The 14,318-nt window shown below is 46.3% G+C and overlaps 1 protein-coding gene across 14 annotated transcripts in view; it reads right to left on the bottom strand.

The window, feature by feature from the left end:
• The window catches only part of cacna1g (calcium channel, voltage-dependent, T type, alpha 1G subunit), a 115,149-nt gene that overhangs the window by 36,904 nt on the left and 63,927 nt on the right, over window positions 1-14,318 (bottom strand). For 11 of the 14 annotated variants that reach the window (XM_055504300.1, XM_055504308.1, XM_055504298.1 and 8 more), the window contains exons 11-15: window positions 8,108-8,259; window positions 7,475-7,660; window positions 6,495-6,609; window positions 5,632-5,787; window positions 3,577-3,642 (exon numbers count right to left, since the gene is read on the bottom strand). In XM_055504300.1, the coding sequence (XP_055360275.1) occupies window positions 3,577-3,642; window positions 5,632-5,787; window positions 6,495-6,609; window positions 7,475-7,660; window positions 8,108-8,259 (675 nt within the window). The remainder of the gene's footprint in view (window positions 1-3,576; window positions 3,643-5,631; window positions 5,788-6,494; window positions 6,610-7,474; window positions 7,661-8,107; window positions 8,260-14,318) is intronic. The other 3 variants (XM_055504303.1, XM_055504307.1, XM_055504309.1) reach the window with 1 other exon arrangement.

The raw sequence follows: 14,318 nt of genomic DNA, 5'->3' as shown, positions 1-14,318 counted from the left end.
AGAGAAACTGCCGACTCCGTCGTCACGCTCGAAGGTGCAGGACGACATGTTGCCCTGGTGAAGTTTAAGCCCTTTGTGGCAGCAAAGGGAATAAACTGCATGTGGGAAAACCACACACTTCTTTCTGAACTAGCAAATTTCTTCCCATAGGTGTTGGAGAAACACAAGGTGATAGTGGACAGACTGCTCCCTGTCTTTCATTACTGGAGGCTTGTTGGGTTTCCATATTTCCTATTTTAGTTTAAGCTGCTATGAGAGTGTGTAACATTTGTGAAAGTGGGTAAGGAGAGCAGCTACAGTGCTAATGAACTGGCAGGGTAATCAGCTCAAGGCTTGGAAGTTATTATTCATAACATTCTTGCCCATAACCTTCTGCTTTTTATAGTATTTGTGCATCTGCCTCTCGCAGCAGGTCTTAGGATTTAATACCGCATCCGCCGTCTCTCACACCTCCATTCTGTCTGCTGAAACATGGCTGGCCTCAGGGACAGACCTGTTGCACACTGCTTGAGCTGTCATTTGCTTTGAATACAGAGCATATTCACAGTGGGCATCGTTTAAAAAGCTGCTCACTATTTTTTATTGCTCATTTTCATCCACTGCTGCACTGATTTTCCTGCTTTTGTGTTGATGATGGCCGCATTGTGAGTAGGGGCTTGTAAGAGTCACCGCTTGTAATAAAATTCTCGAAAGGTTCCACGAGGTCAATTTAAATATAAAAGCAAAGGGAGTTTTTTGTCTCTCCTAAATTGAAGGATGAAGACACAAACTACAGCCACGGTTTGGTTGGAACCTTGTAACAGGTCCTGATCAGTGTTAAACCGATGTGAAGGACAGTGTGTGCTCACAGAAAAATGAAAGTCACACCAAGAACGAATACACCACTGGTTACAAGGCCAGGTGAAGACAAAACAACCCAAGGCCGATTCATCCTATCTCTGGCACATAGACGAAGAAACAACTACCTCAGGTGGAACTGGTGGTGTTGGAAAATGCCTATGAATATGTTTTAGCTTGTATGTAAGAGCAGCCATAAAAAGAAATACTTTCATATTACTTTTATCTAATCAGTTTGATGAAGTGTAATCTAAAGCATCACTACTTGAAATAGAACAAAAATAAAAAAAAATCAATGCTGTTCGTGTGTGTGGGGAGCCAACAGGAAGTCAGTCCACTTGGCCATGAATTCTTTGGACACACTCTGAACCAGCTTGACTGCAGAAGGACTGTTGCACACATGCCCTAAAGGCCACTGAACATCAAAGTGTGAGGCCTTCTCTGCACAACTGCTTTAATAGGTCATCACCATAATGTGTTTAAAGTCCACTTTACAGTAGCAGCAATATAAAGTTTACTGGATCAGGTATAAGCAGAAATACATGTCTTTAAGTAGGACAGTGTTAAACTTTGATATGTGACTGTGATATGTACAGTATAATAGTATATAGTTGGCTATGAAAAAAGGGATTTAGCTGCCAGACAGCAAATATCAAAAAAGACCCAGCTGGGATGAGAAGGTTCTCTTCAGTGAACATTAGATTTTCAATTACTGCATTTTGAGGCAAAACTATTACAGATATTATTTTGGTTTAATTAATTTCTATGCCTCCACATCAATATGTTAGTATTTAGGGAGAATTTAATCAATATTGTTAAGCAGACTACAGAAAGTGATGATACTGTAGCTTTCCAGGGACATCTGGTCCTGAAATAGTGGGGTTGTTTGGTTAGTTTGTTTAAATTCGACCACCTCAATTTGGACAAGGTGCAGGAGATTGGTGAGACTGGGCCGGCTGCTGATAGTCAGACAATAATAGGCCCCCGCAGCACACAGTGGGATCTCAATTACACGGCTTCAAAGATGATGTGAATGGGCCACGGCGGGTGGCAGCCGATAGGAAGGATGGGAAATAATCGTATACGTGTAAACCAAAATCACAACCCAACACAAATGCATTCTCATGATGTGTGATATCCAACCCAGTTCCTGTGCCCACCATTCGACATTTAGTCGAATTTAATTTTTGGGTCCAAAACAGCAAAGAAATGACAACAAATGTGAAACATGGAATCTGACCGCTTCCTACTGCAACACAGATCAAAAGGTTGGGACAGGGGATCACCTTCTAGCATGACTTGTATTTTTCCCCCCTTTATCTTGAAACAGAATTTCAGTAGCTCAGCTGTTTCAGCTGTTGTACCCAACGGACCTTATCCAGTCAAAAGCGGCACCCTGAAGTCAGATCCCAAAGAGGTTCCACAAACGGTCTGACTGAGACTATCGGCCACTTGGAAAAGTCAGAAAGGATTAATTTCTTAGAGCCTTTAACCTTGGAAAATCAGAGGAGAGCAGAACAAGATGTACAACCCTCTGTTTTTCCAAAGGCTCATTTCACAAAGTGTACTGGCCTTGTACTAAGAGCCTGAGTCACGCAAACCGTTGATTCGCCTCGCTATTTGCAGTATTAGCTCCCATCCTCTAGTCCGGCCGGCCTCCCAAATAGCCGGGGCTCCTCTCGCTCTCATCCCCCCCTCTCTCTCTCTCCGTCACTCCAGCTTCATCCAGAGCCACAGAGAGAGGGAGATTTTTGGCAGCGCCGCTGCAGTGTTCTCACCCTGAGGCTGGAAACAAAAAAGAGAAGGGGCGGAGGGGCTGGTGGGAGGTGAGCATTCAAGCTGAGGTTTGATGTAGAGTCTGCTTATAAAGACGACAAGAAGAGAGAGCAAACGCACACATGCAGACACATACACACACAGGGGCGATGCAAGTGTTTAAGCGCTCTGTTGTCGCGCCCCAAACTCCTCCAAACAGCCACTCTGGGCTCCGGTGAGTCTCAGCAGTGAGGGCAGCATGCGGGAAGCGGCGGAAGACCTTCAGCTGATGTGACACATCCTCTGGCAAACATACTCTATTGGAGGTCTTCTGTTTTTGGCAACACGGGCGAGCACACGTTACAGCCCTGCTCTTTACCTGCCACATGTTGTTTAATACTGACGAGGCCAGTCGCAGATAAATGAGGCCCTAGAATAGAAACTATCACTACCTGTTGCAACACAACACAATGAATAAAATGCAGCTCAGGAGCTGCTTTGTGTTTTCAGGCAGCCTTCCTCTTTTGAGTTTTTAAAAATTCATCCAGTAGAATTTAATGTTCATTTCAAGATTGGAAAAGGTCCAATGGAAAGTCAGAGGCTAAGCAGAAAATTCACTGGACTTCCACTTCAGTACTCTATTGAATTAGTTTGGCAGGAAAACTACAAATAGTTAAGGTCTTAAAATGTCTGTGGATCAAAGTTGACTTGTTGCTTGGTTTAACCAAAATATACAGTAGGTGAAATTATGCTTATTTATAGGTGATGCATCTATTTTAGTGCTAGTGAACCCTGTAAAACCATGGCCAAAACCAAGAATGTGGACCTCCAAGCTTTAGCCGCTGACTGATGTGTGACATCGCTGCAAAGTATCCACAGGGAACAGGGGAGTGTCGGTGGTGAGGGACGGCACAGGGACAAACGGGGAGGACAGTCAGTCAATAAATGCAGGGAGGGAAGGCAGCGCTCCAGTGCTGTACATACCCCTGAGTCTACAGGCAGCTGAATTAGGCTCAGCTGGGCATGCAAGTCCTCCCGCTTGGACACTTCCTACAGCGGAAGTGATCGGCGCAGCCGGACAGGAGAGGGAGGCGCAGACAGGAAGAGAGGCACAGAGGTGAGAGGTGGAACCACAGCAGTCCACAAGAGCAGAAGGAGAAGTTTAAAGGAGCTGGAGCCTGTTGCATCAGGCCGACGTTACCATGCAACCAAACAGTCCTGGATCACAGGGAACAGGTCAGGTGAGTTCCTTAAAAGCACGTCAGAGCAGAGCTAAAGCACAGCCAGGCTGGACTGTTCAGTTGGTTAAGTGACATGTACAGTTGCAATAGGTTTCATTCAAAAGCACACGTGAAAATGGCCGACATATACAGTAAATGAGAGCTTGGCACCATTCGGGATGTCCCTCCTCTGCGGCGCGCGAGTGCTTTGCTCTGTGCGGCGGCTGCACTGTGAAATACTGTACATGCTCGTTGTGCGACGGACGCGTACTGCAACACATTGTCCTCTGTCAACAGAGGAGCTGGGTGCACTCTCTGCAGCAAATCTGGGATTTTGTCACATGGCAACACTGTCAAACTCGGAGATGAAAGAAAAAAAAGATGCACAATAGAAAGGAAGAAATGAATATGGATTGTAAAGCAGAGCAACAGAACAACAACGAGTCATAGGGTGCATTTGTCTCTGCTTTTATAGCCAAAGCAACATCGCCATTAAACGCAAACTAATGTGTGCATGGCAGCGTGTGTGTGTGTGTGTGTGTGTGTGTGTGTGTGTGTGTGTGTGTGTGTGTGTGTGTGTGTGTGTGTGTGTGTTGGCTCCATCTCCCTTGGCAGGGTTTAAGTCATTCATGCGCTCGTTACCTAGCAACCCTGACGCAGGAAAAGTTTGGCGGACTAAAAATAAACTCGGTGTTTGCAGAAAAGGATGTAAAGTTGGAAGATAACAGAGGAGAGCGGAACGTGAGCGAGTGGTTTCCGAGCGTGTGTCAGACCGCGTCCACGTGTGCGTTCACGTACACAGACAGTCCTAAATACAAATACGCGGTTATTCCAGGTTGAAGCGCAACTTATGCTGGATTCACTTAGCTTAATGACAGCAATAAATGTAAAAGGTTTTATGAATTTACTTCAACTTCAATAAATGATCATAGGTCAGTGCACACCGCACTCCAGTGTGATTCCAGACGCTGAAGTCATGCACTTGACATTTGTAGAGCAGATAAGCAAAATAACAGGAGAAGCCCGTTCCAATTAATCCATATTTTATGAAGCTGTCAACCTCTCTCGCTGCCACCTCTTCCCCCCCCCCCCCCCCCCCCCCCCCCCCCCCCCCCCTCCTCTCGAGCAAAGAGCCAAAGAGCGTCGGAGATCAAAGCGTAGGTGCTGTCACCCCGTAAAAAACGGAGAGCAAGCGAGCGAGCGAGCGAGGAGACAAAGACAGCCAAAGATAGACCGCGCTCGTGATTTATCCTCTCTCTCCTGCCTCAGCCTCCACTCCTTTCTCTCCGCTGCTCTGTCTGTCTCAAATAATTCCAAAAGGCTTGGCTGAAAAGTAAAGAGAGGTTAGAGTCAACTTCTTTACTCCTTGTAGCCCAGAAAACATTGGAGGAAATGTCTTTCCCAGAAAGTAATCAGCTGCTTTTGTTCCATAAATTAAAAGTGAACGATAACAGGGGCGAGATGAGACAACGTCGGTGTGAGGCTGTTGGGGCGACGTGTGCTGGTCTAGCAGAAATACTTTTCTCATGATCTACTTTATGACACAGTTGCATTGGCAAATAAGCACAACAATAATGAGGATGACTGCAGAGGCGGGGGGGGGGGGGGAAGAGTGGGAGGAAAAGAGGCTAACGGCAAGATGAAGAAAATGGAAGACTGCAACTACTGCGAGCTCATGTCCTCGCTTCACCCGCTGCAGAGAGTGCAAGGGAGACGTACATGTTGCTGCCTGCAGCCAGTACATGTTACACTATCTCCTGTCTGTGGGGGGCCTCATTTGGACATGCAGATTGGTTCGTCGGCCTAACTTGAACTGTACCTCCGCCTGGAAGCCCTCCACCAAGATAGCCACCAGCAAGTTGAAGAGCACGTAGTTGCCAAAGGTCATGAGAGCGATGAAGTAGAGGGCGGCTACCGGGGAAGTGGACGCCATGCCGTTATACAAGACCTTGTTCCAGTCCTCCTGGGTTAAAATCTGCAGGAGAACAAATTAACTTTAGTGCTTTCACGTGGCACATATTGTATGCACTGATAGAAATGTCACATTTACTGTAAACAATCGATTCTTGATTTTCCAGAGTTTCTAATGTTTCCAGATGACTTCTAAAAGGAGATGCTTGACGCGGATGATCTGCTTTGCTGCAAAGTCTGACTGGTACTGTAGACTCATAACTCTGCTTTGTACTTCTGATTTCTCAGACCATCTGTTTCCATGTGTGGGAACCAATAAAATGTGCAATGATCTGAACAGACAGACATCCATATAAATTATGTTGTTCTTAATTAATAAGATGTTTCACTAAATTACTTATGCTTACTGCACATACACAATACTGAACAGGATGGATGGTTGTATTATGAATATTTACACTATGCATAGGATGAAAAAGCAATTAGATGTGTAAAAGAGTAAGAGAGAGATAATAAAGATATTTGATTCATTTGTTAGGGGAGAAGTTGACTTTTTCCATTCGGAACAGGTTTAGTCAGCACTAATCAAAAAGGGAACATATCATATTAAAGTAGTTGCTTAAAGGCACCTCGGCAAGTATAGAAGAAGTTTAATCTTCCCTGCAAACCTTTTTCCCCACAGCCTATGAAGTCGGGGACTTCATAGGCTGTGGGTTTCATATAAACCTGCTAGTAAATGACCCATCGCACAGTGAAGCAGGAGCATCTCACCTGGAAGACAGTCACTATGGCCCAGAGAAGAGAGTCAAAGTTCTTCCTGTCTGGCAGAGTGTCTCCGTCCCTTTCGGATCCAAACTTGCAACCAAACAGATGCATCCCCAGAATACTGACAACAGGTGTGAGGGAGAGGAAAAAAAACCCAATGGGAACAAGAGAGGTAAATGTTTACATCACGGAAGGCAATTAGAGTCAGTACAAACAAATTGCTCTTGCAGAAACAGCTGCGGCTGCATCTACGGTACAGAGGGTAGCGGCGATTACTGAATGGAGCTTTATGTGGCCAGCATCATATGGCAAGTTAATGTGTGGATTACTGTCCATCGCACAATAAGCTGACATGTGTTTCTAAACACTTGCTGTGTTGCCAAGAGTGGAAGTGCACACGGGGTGCGCCTGCCAGGTTCAGCACCATGGATAGTGTCACCCGCCATCACAAGGACACCTACAGCTCAGGATGTTTACACTAAATAAAACAACTGATCTGTCAAAAAATGCATGAGCATAGCTTGAAAATTATTATAAAAATTCAATTAAACGTGTTTTCTTTAAAGTCTAAACAGATTATAGAGTAATAACTTTACATCGTCACCTATACAGAACCCGTACTGCATGTGGATGTGGTTGTGTATCAGACATGCAGAGAGGCTCTGTAACCGAATGTGTTGAGCTCAGCCTCAAAGCCTAACCAGGCACAAAACAGAAATGCTGACGAGAAGAGGGAATCGCTTAGCCTCATGTCATTCTTTCTGTCACACATACTGATCTCTGCCTCCCAAAGCTTCAAGCGCGCACGCACACACACACGCACACTCTACTTTTACCTTGTAATCTGCCAGTTTAATTTTTTTCCACACTGTCGTGTCATCACATATAGATGGGGTTAGTGCTGCTAATGTGTCACTGTATTAGCTCCAACAATTTGTGGACTGCAGACAAACTCTCTCTGTCTCTGATTCATTCTCTGTGCTTACCTGAAGATAAATATAAACAGCATGAGCAGCATGCAGAAAGTGGCCACATTGTCCATGGTCTTCATCAGCACCACGAGCTGCCTCTGCAGGGCGGGCATGAAACGGACCAGCTTCAGTACCCGCATCAGCCGGAAGGTCCTCAGCACCGACAGACCACCGCCCTGCTGGCCCACGATCTCCCACACGCTGTCCAGAGAACCCATTATTACAAACAACAACAACAAATACTGCACACCGTACAGAATATGTACATGTCAGAAAGAGAAGTTTTAGCTTGAAGTCAAAGGAGTGCACCTAAAAAGTAAAAATAAAATATATACTGTACTAAAGTTCAACTATCACCTTATAATTCCCACAGTAGGAAAATAGCAACGGTTAAATGCATTCACACACCTGTAATATCATAGCTTGTTGGCTAAGATGCTAATGTGCTTGTGCCTTTAAGTTTTGCCTCGGCTGATTTCCCACAGGGTTCATTACAGCACTATGTTTTCCTTGTATAATCAGAACCAAGGCCTTTAGGTTGTGTGTTACTTGGAGGCATTACTTTAAAAACTAAAGCAGGGAGCAGCAAGAAAAGGATCTCTGTGGTATTAAAGGGCTTTCTGACAAAGCCCCTGCTCCACGACTCACCTAATGACCACGATGATGCCGTCGAAGATGTTGTACGGGTTCTTGATGTACCCGAAAGGCCCGTACACCAAAATCTTCAAGAGCATCTCGAGGGAGAAGAGGCTGGTGAACACGATGTTACTGATCTCCAACGCGTTGGTTAATTCGTCAGGCTGAAGGAACACGACGGGAGACAAAGACAAAGGTTGAGGCAAGGTAAAACATGTTCTGTACCAGCTAACGATGATGTCAACCGCAGCACCTGCAGCATCTCACCTGCACGCGGGAGATGCTAATGAGCGCGTCTAATTAAAACCCGACAGACCCGTCCATTCACACCCGGCTCCTCGTTTCCCACAGCCGCACACAGAACCTTTGTCTCGCCCGCAGGACGCGCCCACCGCGGTTCAATGTAGCCGTGACATCTGCTCGGAGCTCATCAGAGGCCCGGGCTGCCACTCACGTCGACATCAAACAACTGGCTTGTGTGTGTGTGTGTGTGAGAGACGGTGTTGGAGCGTGGGCGCATGAGTGAGGCAATGAAAGCAAGGAAATGGAGAAAGAACACAAGCCGGAGGATTAAAAAAAGCACCACATGTAAATCACACCTCTACAGCGGGAACCTGCAATTACCGATGAGGAGAGAATGACGTTGTGCGTCTGTGGACGGTGGGAACCCCCCCCCCCTGGCAAGCTCCGTCTTCACCTCTACCCATCACACAGTTTACATAACTGAAGCGCGGTGTCGCACAAACACATTGCACTGGCGTGACGCAGCGGACGGAAGGCGCCGAAGGGCCCGATCCGCATGCGCACGTTCCGGTCCGGGGGGTGATGTAATGCAACGTAAACACGGTGTGAGCCACTAAAGCCTGGTCCTGGTGGGCCTCCACTAAGCGGCGATTACTCACCACTGCCATGGATACAGGGAGCGACGCAGGCTAAAATAAGGGCTCCGCCTGCTGCATTACAGCACCAGTGTGTCCCCCGCACCAAAAAATACGTCGGGTGATAAGAAACATTGTCTCTGATGATGTTTTTAGACTGCTTGGGTCCGTTTGGGCTGGTGGATGTGGTCTCCCTGCCTCAAAGCAATAAACATTTATTGAATACACATAATAATAACCATTCAACTTCCCATCAGTCAATCCATCCATGAGTTATCATCCATAATTTCTGGTTTAGGACCACATATGCAAGTGGCCTCCGTCCGATATGGAAAACGGACTGGCGAGAACATTTGGGACCACAGTTGGTGCTGAAGTGCTAAACCGAGCGCTGATTCAAGTTGTAAGCAAAGCAGTGAAACAATGGGCTTCAAGCTCCGCGTCAACGTCCTCTGCCAGAAGAGCAACTACTCGCTGAAACTTTAAAAGGGTCACTCGCGTCCGTATCAACAACCACTGTCCGCGGAGGACGTCTTGGAACCAGTCGACGCTTACAAGTCGCTGCCCGGGATGGAGTCATTATTCCCACCGGGCCCGGACGAAGCGCTGGGCTCAGAAGCAACGATGAGAGTCCAGTAACAGAAACACAGAATATTACACCATCGCTCAAAGTGTAACTTTGCTTTTGGTCAATGCTTCTCTGCTGTCAACACGTGGGGATGCAAAACAGGCTGTAATCACCTCCAAAACAGAAGCAAACGACCTTCATGAAAGTGATTTATGAGTGAGTTGGATGGAGACGAACCGGGGCTAAGGGACGGCTTGTCCTGTTCTAATCCTACTGATGTTTATACAACAGATTTGTGCATGTTGATGATATCTTCATGATAAATATCACCATACACACATTCATTCTCCAGCATGTAGTGGAGAGGAAACAAGCTAATTGTGCGTGAAGCAGCAACCAATTACATTACTTATTAATTGGTGTGGCTTCAGTCGACGTGATATAGTTCTGTCTTGCTTCTATTTTTTTTTTTTTTTGGCACACTCATATGAAACATGCTCTGCAGAGAGGGTCACAGCATCGTTCCTCTCCTGCCTCCTTGTTAAAAAAGAATCATTTGCCCACTTCCTGAAAAACAACCCCCCCCCCCGTTTTATCTCGCCCCTTTGTCATCGTCTGCGTCTCCTGTGTCTCTCCCTCGGTTCACAGACACAGACGAATCCGTCCATTTGATCCCGCGGCGTTTATTGTGCCCGTCCGTTTGTACGCGGACGAGCGCTGGCGGCGGCGGGTCCCTCATGTGCCCACAAACGCACACGGGTTGCACGCGGCGCGATTGGGGGACCGGTTCAAAGTGTTAACAAACGCAGAGACACTTAGATGTTTGTGTGTTCTTGCAGATCAATGCCCTCGCATGCAGAGAGACGCACAACAAGCACTGAAGCGCATCCAAAAATACCCTAATCATCCGGCCGCGTGCACACACCGGCGTGTAGGTGAGTGCGTGCACACACTTTTGGAGCTGTATAATGGCTGCAGTCGATAAGCCAGAACAAGAAGTACAGCTTTTACGAGGTGAAACTTGGACTGCAGACATCTGGCCGTAAGACTGGAGCTGAGGTCATTATTTTTCCCCCCACCACGTCTGCGCCGCTATTGTTTCAGCTTGTATATTAGATATTCCGCACTTCAAGCCACGTTACTGCGGGCGAACGAGGCCGTAAAAGCGTTTTCTCACAGAGGAGAGCGCATGAGGAGCGCAGGTAAAAGCGAAGGGCACGCACACGAGCAAGGGTCCACGGCCGTTATCTTATCAACACAGGAGTGTTGACTACTGATGTGAGCGCACGACCTGGAGGGGAGGTGACTTTGAGCACGTGCACAAGTCTGTATGTACAGTACAGTAATTGCTTCCTTCGACGGCTGTTTCCTGAGTAATGAGGCTGCAGGAGCATTAGGAGGTTCAGTCCGTGTGTTACATGAGGAATGGTGTAATCTGGTTAGCGCTAATGTAATGTCACCTAATCTGATGTGATCTAATCTACAGGGGACGCCGGGTTCCGCTCAGCTTGAGACTGTCAGTTTGGTGTGTGTGTGTGTGTGTGTGTGTGTGTGTGTGTGTGTGTGTGTGTGTGTGTGTGTGTGTGTGTGTGCCTAATCAAGTGGTTTTCCCTCAAGCATGAAAAAGGAGAGCCTCCCCATTATGACTGGCTGGCCGTGATTGCAATGCAAATGAATGGCATGACGAGGATGGCTTGCTGCAAACATGTCATTATTTACAGATTGATTCAGGAAGATTTATTTATAGCTAATAAGGGTCCTGGTTTGGTTTTAAAAGGATTAGGTGCAGTATGATTTATTATGGTCCTACAGAAGCTACCGTACAGCACAAAACACCTTTCTCACATGACAGCTTCTCAAAAGTCCATAAATCCATAGACTAATAACTCAGTTCAGAGAAGTACTGCACTGGATGGTTAAAATAACTAAACTGTCTTGAAGCTGGCTTCATGGGTTATTTTCCACCACCCACTTGAGTTCATTGATAAAGCCTCCTAATTAAGAGTCCTGTTGATCTTGTCTAATTCCAAACATCCCAGGATCCACGCGTGACCCATGAGGTCATAGACCTTTAGTAGTAGATTCAGGTGGGGCAGCCTGTGATAAAGTATGAGCCCTGCTCATGTACTGAGCCCCAACCCTGCCTGTTCAATTCAACTACTACAGATGCCACATCTCAGAATGTGCCTCTACATTATTATTATTATCGTCATGTCAGAAAACACAATAACCTGACTGCCATTATAAATATTGAGCCAATTCATGTTAGCTAAGTGGCTTAAGTTCAATAGACTTCCATGTGAAAGTACATTTTGTTTTATGTGCACCGAATTCAGACAGCAACCAGAAGTATGTTAATTCAGATAGTTATTCAGTGCTTTCTGAGAGGGAGCCACAGCCACATGATTTCCCAGCAGCGGGGTTCGGGTTCGGGGGTGACGGATAAGTTAAACTGGAAATAGCATAAAACCTGAAGCACCATAAAACTTGGAGATAATTAGTAACAGGGGCCACAGAGATTCTTTTTATATGCTGTGCTATGGTTAGTGATTTGTAAACCAGCAAACAGCAGATTATTCATGTTCCAAACACTCCGCCTTCTGTCTTTAATGATTATTCTGGCAAATTTTGCTCCCTAAACCAAACTTGGAAGACGCAGCAGCTACTATGATTCATGCTTGTCTTTAAAATACTTGGAAGGTTATTCCGACTTTTTATATTTGACCTTTACATGTTGCTTCGCGGGGCTTAATTCTTTACCTGCATTTAATACCATTTGGACAACTCAAATCGCTGGGGATTTTTCCAAAGGGATGAGACACGGGAACGGAATAAAATGGCGTATCCAGAGCAAAGGAGAGGGAGAAGAGCTTGCTAAACACAATCATCGCGCTATTTGACATCTCACTGAACCAGCAAATAACTGAATCCACCATTTGATCACATCATTGATTCTCCCCTTTTTGATTCCTTGGCCTCCGTGGCTGGAAAAAGCTCTCTTCTATAAACCAGGATTAGAGGGATGTTGTTTCACAATGTACATCTCATTATGGTCCAAATTAGGCAAACACTCGTCCTGGGCTTGTCTTGGCGTGAGGCCAGCGCCTTTAGACGCCAACTCGGCAATCCTGGGACAGTGCGAGATAAAGGTTGAGAGTGAATATCGCCTCCGGTGGAAGGAGAACAATGAGAGCGTCGATGAAGTGTTTCAGAGTACAGCAAGTGAAGAATAAAAATGTATTCTAAAGAACGGGATGCCCCAATGTGTAACTCACAAGTTAAATAAAAAATCCTATCACTGCCTTTTTTATGTGAAAAGCTTTCAAGGTTAATAAAGTCAACTGTGTATAAATGTGGACCAAGTGACACGGAAGTGACTTCAGGTCACTCTGTGCTCATGGAACAGCAACACGCTCAATCAATATTCATGCCAGTGCTAAAAAGGTTCAACTGTACCAGCGGCGTATCCCACTCCTCCTCCTCTAATATATTTGCATCAGCACCATTCGGCCCGGGAACAGGGGACGGACGGGAGACGTCTGGAAACGCGGGGACGTTCCTTATGAGCAAAAGCTTGACCTTCCCGAGTAAATAGACTGTGGGCTGTTTCACACAGTTGGCGGACGTACAAGTATTCCATCAGCTCCACCATAAATGGCAACACTTCGAAACTGCGCGGGGAGATGAAGCAGACACCCTCTCATCCGGCTCGTCTGCCTCCGCTCCGCCACCCGTCACTCCCCTCTATCCTTTCATTCCAAGCCCTTACACTCTGTCATCCCCATCCAGCTCTCTGTTTAATCATTTCTTTATCCCTCAACGCACTGTAGGAGACGTGCATGCATTTGCATTGGACACGCGTGCTGCCGTGTCTGCTGTACTACAGTGGGTGCATGGGAACAAGCAAGAAAGGAGTCAGACCCATTGGATCAGAGGTTGCATATGAGCTGGATCTGGGACCACATGCTGTATGAAAGTGGCAGAAATCTCACTTTGATTAAACATGATATGGTTTGTAAGTGAGTATGATTTAAATTTGCCTTCTAGAATGTCTCTAACATGTGAACTCACGCCTTTCTAATTGATCACACGCTGTGTGGTGAAAAACATACGCAATTACAGTATTTGCATAATTCATGATTAATACACATATTATATATAATCATTGCACACAGAGACACTGATTGGCCTTTACAAACAGGCAGTGTTTGTAATCTGTGTGTGTGTCGTCTGGTTACAGTAGTGACTGTGGGGGGGGGGGGGGGGGGGGGGGGGGGGGGATCAAATAGACCCCAACAGGGCTAATAGACAGCTTAAAGCGCCGCTCGTCCCCCTCTGATGACGCGTGTCAGGCTTCATTTCCAGCTGTCAGACAGATGTACGAGTTGCAACTGGGATCAATCCACACAGCAAATGTCACCGGGAAATAAACAATGAGCGCTGGGTAAACTGCCACAATATTGGACAGCGCGTGCTTAATAGCTGATGATGGCAGAGGCTGAAGTTGTTACGCACACTCGTATTGACGTTTGGGCAGAGCTGTCGCTTGCTGTATTGCGCGTGTATGCGGAGGAGAGGTTAATGTGGATGGATGGATAAACTACTGAGAAGGCAGCCTTTTCACCGCAGGTGCTGTTGCAGCGCAGCTTTCTCCGTGGTCCGTCTTCCCGTTATTACCTCCGAGAGGTGTGTTGTGGTTATTGTGTGATTGATGGTGATTTGGGGCTTTAAATTATGCCCACGGGACGAAGCCGACTTCAGAGCCTGAATTCGAATA

The sequence above is a fragment of the Betta splendens genome, chromosome 19 (genome assembly GCF_900634795.4).
Source record: "Betta splendens chromosome 19, fBetSpl5.4, whole genome shotgun sequence".
In the NCBI taxonomy this organism is placed as follows: Eukaryota; Metazoa; Chordata; class Actinopteri; order Anabantiformes; family Osphronemidae; genus Betta; species Betta splendens.
Note: the sequence above shows the minus strand (reverse complement) of the source record. Positions and strands in the feature narration are given on the sequence as shown.